The sequence below is a fragment of the Pteropus vampyrus genome, unplaced genomic scaffold (assembly GCF_000151845.1).
Source record: "Pteropus vampyrus isolate Shadow unplaced genomic scaffold, Pvam_2.0 Scaffold16, whole genome shotgun sequence".
NCBI lineage: Eukaryota > Metazoa > Chordata > Mammalia > Chiroptera > Pteropodidae > Pteropus > Pteropus vampyrus.
In genome coordinates, this window is record NW_011888797.1 from 249203 (window position 1) to 257112 (window position 7910).

At 40.5% G+C, this 7910-nt stretch overlaps 1 protein-coding gene across 1 annotated transcript in view; it reads right to left on the reverse strand.

The window, feature by feature from the left end:
• The window catches only part of ANKS1B (ankyrin repeat and sterile alpha motif domain containing 1B), an 874817-nt gene that overhangs the window by 74882 nt on the left and 792025 nt on the right, over positions 1-7910 (reverse strand). The window contains exons 18-19 of the mRNA XM_023527446.1: positions 4659-4766; positions 2411-2590 (exon numbers count right to left, since the gene is read on the reverse strand). Coding sequence (XP_023383214.1) covers positions 2411-2590; positions 4659-4766 — 288 coding nt within the window. The remainder of the gene's footprint in view (positions 1-2410; positions 2591-4658; positions 4767-7910) is intronic.

A 7910-nucleotide genomic window follows, 5' to 3' on the forward strand; every position in this document is an offset into this window, starting at 1 on the left:
CAAATCTTCAGGAAGACTCAACTTTATAGGCTACGCACATAACTTTGGGGAAGAATGTGGTCTACAGAAAGTACGACGGCTTTTTAAAAAAGCAAGTAGATTTTTAAAAATTAGTATAGCAAACAACCAAAACAAGGGAAGAATAAGAAAAAAAAAACATCGATTGAGTGGATGAGTAGTGAAAAAGTCACATACATAAAACTGTTCAACATCAAAAGTACCAAGTATTTAATATCTCGAAAGGTAAAAAAAAGCTTCGAAATGGCACTATTTTTAAGAGGTTTATACATGTTCATTTTTCCATGATTTCGGGCATTTCCAGACTAGAAAACATTCTTAAAACAAACGAATAAAAGGCTACAATTAGCACAACCTAAAGAGTTACGATTCTGGAGTCCCTTTTTCTTATTGATCAGATTCCTGTGGTCCCATCTCTTCTTTTCTCTGCAGCAAAAGTGCTGTACTGAACAGCAGTATTTTAGAAAATTTCTAGCAATCTAGTTGCTGATGCAGAACTGTGTCTATACCAGTCTTTCTATCATCAGTAACAGTACACGTGAGGTGAATAAGCACATTCATACGGATCCTCTGTAGGTCACCACATTCCATCCGCCTGCTTATCTCTCTCCTCTTTCTGCTTTTGGGCCTTTCTTGCCTGGCCAGATACAAGTTCATTCAGTTTTCTCAAGAACAACATAATTCCTGAAAGCAACACATTCTGATTGGAGTGACAAGAAAAAGATCTAGGCTACTCAAAAGATACACTGCCCCTAGCTTGTGAATCTCATAAAAAAAATAAATAAATAAATAAGGAAGAGAGAGCAGTCTTGTTAGATTACCTGAATGTTCACACACAGATGGAAGAGTAATTAATTTCCTCTTTGAAAAAAATTGTACTATGCGGAGATGTTTCATAAATTAGATGAGCAGATGAGATAGGTGATTCTCTTCCTGAAGCTGGCAGAGTCAATAAAAGCTAACGCTCATTAATGCATGATTGCTCCTTACCCAGAGAAGAGAAGGGTTCAGAAAGACTAGGTTTATATTAACACACAAAGACTACATGGTTCAAGGTTAAAACAAACTTTGTCTCTACAATTCTGCCACTAGAGAGATTTAACCACATTTGTGATCCACAGATACTGACAAATAGCAGGAAATATATGAACAACTTGGGGAAAAAAGCTTTCAGGCTCTTTATTTAAAAAACAACAGTGAAAACATTAATAAGGATTAGAAGACAATAGTTAACAAGAGAGAAAGGAAAAATTATTCTTTTCTGTCTCTCCTACATTTTCCATCTCCCTTCAATAAAATATTCTCCATAATCCCAACATTGCCATTCCTTGCGCAAAGAACTCTGAGAACAATTCAAAATTGAGAAAGCTAAAAAGAAACACAATATCCCAGGCCCTTTCTCTCCAGGGCATTTGCAGGCAGAATAGCCATGGTTTCCAGAACATTCTCTTCACATTTTTCTTTTGTGAGTGGCTGCATAGAATGTTTACGAAAGGCTTTTAAAAACAGAATCTCACCAAACAGTTGAGAAAAATATTTAACAACCAGGGCGAAGCAATTACAGTCAAATTTTCACCTCGAGATTCTCATCTTAGGTGTGGGAGGCAGAGAGAAGCCTCTTAATGCACCAGTCTGAACCTAGAATGAGGATGAAGAGAGTTGAATCTGCCAATATTTGTCAACAAATCCCTATCTTTGAATCATGGGGCGAAACGGCAGAGCTAGCTGCCTCTCTCTGAATGTGCGTTAGGCCAGTGCCACTGTGCGGTCGTGGCTGACTTCAGTTTCTGAGCAGCGATCTGAGGACAGGCCAGACAGATATGGACTTTCATACCCAAAACATAGAAAGATCTGAACGTGACAGATCTCTCTTTTCAGTTATTTGTGTCAGGCAGCATCATCATTTTCAGCCGCTTGAGGTGACAACATGAGATGATGCAACTAGTCCCAACAGTATAATTCTGTGTAAATGTAAAAACTTGAAAGGAAATTAACAATATTACCTGGAGTTACTTCCTCCCCCGACTTCTGCCCTGTCATCCAGCCAATTTACATTTTATAACGTAGGCTTTTATTATTCATTTTCGTTATGATTTGATTCTTGCACAGTATTATTCCCTTTAGAGCAAAGACTTGCTGGATGCAATGAGATCAGACATAATTTTTTTAACAAGAATGTGTAATAAGGCTCTGTGTATACCTTCCATTCCCAGAAAGGTCTGTCTCAGCCTAGTTCAAGTGAGCGGGAAATGAAAGCCGTGGCATAAAAAAATGGTAAAGTTCCAGTTAGTGTGGACAACAGGCATCCATCGTGAGCTGTTATTCAAAATTAGAATGCATTACTTGCTACGGAGGAAAGGCGACAACGTCACAGAGGCTTTTAACACCTTACCTGGGCCATCTGCCTCTCCAGTTTTGATCGGGGAATATCATCAAAGTAGTTTTCATTTCTTCTCCTCCTTGCATCGCCCTGCATGATAATGTGAGGAACGTCTAGGGAGCCACCAGTGGTGTAAGTGCTTTGGCTAAGTGATGGAGACAACTGAGGAGGAGTGTGATTACCACTGGGTTCCTGAATGGAAATACATCATGAAGTAAATACCATGCTTTTGTGGCTAACCTCTGGTTGCAAAATTGTGAAATACTGACAAGACAAACTGCGGGGGTGGGGAGTCATTTTTGAATCAACTGCCAAGGAATGGATGACATTCCACCATTTTGTTAATGGCACGATCTAGTCAATACCTTTCCCCCTAAATATTTCAGGTCAAAGGTTTAAAGTATAAAGAATCAGGCTGTTTTCTTAACCCAGCACTCTGGGTGATCTCAGAGGAGAGTAGCACACAGATGTCGGGCACCCCTGACGCTGTCACGTCGGTTTACAAGGAGCCGTGTGTTCACATGGACGAACTGTCTTCACCACGGCAGATGCCATGATGAGAGAGCTACAGTGAGAGCCAATGGGTCTTGATCCTCCACCAGAGAGTGGTGTGGCAATCAGGTGGGGAAGAGGACGCAGCATGGAGACATGGCATGTCACACGTACAGATGGCAGAGTAATGCATATGACAGTGGATGCGTTTCAGTGGTAAAGATGACTCAAGCTGAAGGAAATTGGTCAGAAGAAAGATGAGGTGCAGCAGACAGCTGGGCTCTAGTGTTTGCAAGTAAGAAGAGGATTGAGTCGCGCTGGTCCCTGAGCCTCCCTCCGATTTCTGGACAAAGTTAAGGTTCCTTTGACAAGTTAAGGTTTGGCATGTTTTTCTTGGGAATCTCTGTTTGCTGTTACCCTAAATCTCTTCCAGGGAACCAGAGGGATGGGTTCAGAAGGGGAAAGAAAGAGAATAGGGTAAGTAGCAGGAAATGACTCCTCTAAACAGTCATTTTAGGATGATTATACTGATGGTGCCTATATCTTTTTTCCCTTTAGTGTAGCAAAATGAAGGCAAAACAGTAATCTCTTTCTACCCTCTTTCCCGCCCCCCAATTTATTTGAAAGTCCTCTTATTGTGGGAGAAAAAAAGCTCCTATTTCTCCTTTCACTACACCTAAAGCCCTCAACTAGCTTCCAAATGTCCCAGTGTCTGCCAATTGCCCTAAAAATCAATTTTCCTCAGGGCTCCATTCTGGAGCTACTTCTCCTACATTTCCTGAAATCTTTGCACATTTTCTTCTTTAAAAATGAATCGGACTCAAATCTTAACAGCTCCTCTTCTGCTCGACCCTCTGCTCTCTTGACAGTGGTCATGCTGTTTTCCGACGTTCACTGATAAGAGGCATTCTACCGCATTTCATTGCTGGCAGTTATGTCTAAATGCCACGCGTTGTGTTCATCATTTACTACCACTTCCTTTTCTTATACTTGCAGAATGAGAATCAGAAGTGAGCAAGTACAGGGCTAACTAAAGAGAACAGAGTTGGAACTCTCCGACCGGTCATGGAGATTCTGGTGTTTTGATAAATTTTAGAAAAGTTCCTTGAGGCCTCACAAAACCCAGTGACTATTTTGGCTACTTCTCACTCCATTTTGCCTGGAAATCATTTCTTTTGTTCTCTTTCTCTCTGTTCTTGCTTTCCTTCCCCTTCCATTTATCTCTCTCTCTTCTACCTAAGGTTTCTCTCTCTTGTTTTGCTACCCCATAATCCTAAAATATAGTTCAAATAGTTTATTGAATAAAATTCTAGATTCTCTATTCTTAATTTCTGAAGTGGGTAAAGCTGGGCAATTTTTACTTCTTAAAGAACAGAAGACCTTAAGGTTAATTTTAAATGGATCTTTACTTAACTATAGTCCTGGATCGATTTTCTTTCTGTGGGTTTGAGGAGTTTGACAGAAAACTCATTTCTTCTCTCCTGGTGTAGACGGGAGTGTGGGATGGCAGTAGCGAGAGTGGTTCTTTAAAGGTGGTGGTTTGTCAGATGTGTTTCTAAATCTCAAAACTATGTATTTAACTAAGGGAGGGAAAAAATTTTATTAAAAAACACAATCGAAAGTGAGACTGTGTTTTATATGGATAAGGTGAGTTATGTGGAAAACAGCCTGTGCTTCCTGATCCATTGCTTTAGTCGTTTCATGTTATTGCCCAAAATAAATTGGGGGGCTAAGCATGGAGAGCAACACGAATGTGCTGAGCACTTACCCTGAGGGTGATGGACCGAGGGGGCTTCTGTGGCGGATCCTCGTGCAGCCTGTCTCCCAGAGATGCCAAAATACGTTTCCTGTGGCCAATCAAATTGATTTTTAAAACCTGAAATGACATATATTTGGGTTAAATATTTCATTTGAGAAAAATAACCTTCGTACGTCCTAAAAAGATGAAGGAATGAAAAGAGCTTTGTGCGAAGTTACTTCTGCACCGTGAGAGATCTGGGCATGAAATCAGGGTGACCCTGAGTCCAGAAAGAGGGGAGTAACGTGGAGAAAGTCTTGAGGGGCAAAGTAGAGGGGGTAGGAAGAGAAAGCAGAGACAGCGCTCCTTCTACTCATGCTACCCTGGAGTCCCATTCTCCACTCGACAGCTGCAAGACCTTTCAAAAGTACAAGTGGAGTCTTCTCCCTAACCACACGACCGCTCCAAAAGCTTGCTTTTGGTCTTAGAATAAAATCTGAGCCCTGACCTGACCTCGAGCTCCAACAGGGCTGGTTGCTCTCTGTCTGGCTCGCGTCCTTGCCTCTCTCTTCTTCATTTGGGACACCTGGTCACACCGGCCTTCTCTGTTCCTTGAACATTCCATTCTCACTCCCACTAGGGTCTCTAACTCTGTTTGTCCATCTGCCTGGAATGCTTCCCCTGAGAATTTCAAAAGATGCCTTCTCATCCCTCTGGACACTGCTCAGGTGGTATCTCTTCACAAAGATTTAGTGTTTGCCTGCCCCTCTCCCCCAGGTAAGCTTTCTGAGAGCAGAGACCTGGTCTATCTTTATCACTTATTTCCCCAAAGCCTAAAGCAATGCCTGAAATAATAGGGGCTCAATGAATATGAAAGAATGAATGTTAATATAGATAATAGTAGCGAAGAAGAGCTACGGTCAAGCCCTGTCTACTTGGGGGAGACTCAGAGTCTCCCCAGGATAGGATTTTGAATCTGACAGTGCTGCAAAGGGGCACATTGTAGAAGAGATGGCAAAGGGAACCAAGATTTGAAAATAGCCCCAGTCCCTATTCCTTCTTGGAGTTTTACAAATACTACCCCTGTCAATCTTCTCTATCTGGAAGGGTTTCTTTTAGCTTTACAGATGAGGAGACAGAGGTTCAGAGTGGTTAAGGTGCCTAAGAGCTAGTATGCGGTGGCCTGGAGATTTCAGTCAGGTTTGCTGATTTAAAAACTTTTTCTACTCCAATGTAAAATTCAAAGTTTGGGCATATCTCCAAATATTACTGACTTTTAAAAACAACAAGAATGATTCCTTAGAAATGTGTTTACCCCTTCCCCTGCCCATGTGTAGTTCCAGGATATAACAACTCTTGTTAGGTAACTAGTTCCCAAAGTACACTACTCACTGTGTAAATGATTTTTTTTTTTTTTAATTCTCTTTCTAGCTTTTAAGTGGGGGGCGGGGGGTAGGCATTTCATTTGTGCTAGCTTGAAATTTTATTTGCCTACTTGTCAGCTTATTGGCTTCTCTGCCCAAATTTATTTAGATTTCAAACTAGTATTTAAACTAGAATGTCCACATGCACCATATCCCAATGATTTCACAAACTTTCATCCTCCCAGGCTGATGAAACTTAATCTTTGCAGTTTGTTTTCATAGAGCAGGCCTTCCTCCCCATAGATCATTTTAATTGAATTTCTCTGTACCTTCTCTTACCCGAGCACAACTGCTTAAGGTTTATTGAACAAATTGCTCATAATATTCCAGGTATAAGTGAACCATCGCTTTACATTTGAGCAAGATACTATTTTCTGCATTTAATCCCCCTTTTAAATGCCCTTTCTAAGCACTTTTATCTGTAGTAGGAATAACTAGGGGGAAAAAAACACTGACTTGAAAAATCTAATTTTGTTACAGCTGATAATTCAAAGTCCTTTAATCTTGGAAGGATGGTTTAAATTATTTCTCCCTAAATTCCTTATCTTACAGTTGTCCATGCAGAAGCCCGTCTGCTTCCCTTCTGCCCACTCGTATAGGCCTGTGTTACCTTTCTGCATTTGTATTAGTCAGCTTGGCATTTCACTACCTGAAGAAGCTTGGCAGGTTTTGCAAACCTAGAATTTCACCATAAAATCCTTTCAGATGATTTACAAATATGCTAAATAAGTGTGGTCCCGATGCTGCTTACTTGTAGGCAATATTGTTTATACGACCCAAACAGCTTTATATTTTTTTTAAGTATCAAGATCAAAGAATTCCCCCATTTCAGAAAAATACAACATTAACCTTTGCAAGTGTATTTTGTAAGTCTAAAAACACTACATTTTCTTATTTCTTTTTATTCTTACTCTTAATTACTTTGCCAAAGGCTTATCTTGAATATGAATTCCTTCCATAAAATCCCCACTGCCTTTCTCCCAGAAGGTAATGGGATCTGATGTTATTGGTACTATCTTGGGCTCCTGAGTCCTGCCCTGAAATGTTTTTATAGTAATACGGACATTCGATATTATTTTGATAAAAAAAAGAAAACTGGCACTAAACAAATAACTGTGGTTAAATTGAGTTGGTGGAACCTCTATTGCTGTTTTTGGTTTACTCTCCCACAACTCAGTTGTGGACAAGTTACCTGATTCCTCTGGTCTTGGTTTTCTCACCTATAAAGCAAAGAAGTTAATGCTAATCTCAAATGTTGTTGGGAAGATGAAGATAGAAACTGTGAGAATACCCAGCGCAGGGCTTGGCACAGAGCAGATGCAACCTTCACGGTGTGCCTATTCCAGCTAGCACACTCAAAGGATGCACGGAAATCCTGATGCAGAAAATCAGGGACTTGGCCATTTTTATCATTAATCATGTCAAACAAATTCACTGGTGCTTTGCACAAAGAGATGGGGCTAACCTTGGAGAAGCCCTCTCTGAAGTGGTGTGTACTGGCAGGAATGGATCTGGTTTCTAGCTATTAGTTTAATATTAGACCTAATCTAAAAGAAGGTATGCTTCTTCCATGCACACCACTTAATCCCTGACAGGAGGTAAGCTAAGTCATTCCTCTACACTGGAGCTCCATTGCTGCCTTATCCACAGAACTGCCTAGATAGACAGACAGACAGATGAACAAATTAACACACAGTGATGATTCATATCAAGAACATCTGGGTAGCTCTCCTTACTTATCAGAAATGATCCCGAATCACAGAAGACAGTGATGATAACTATCATTTATTGAACACTTACTATGTTCCAGCTCTGCTAGAAACTGTATCAAGTGCATTATATATGTGTACACATGTCT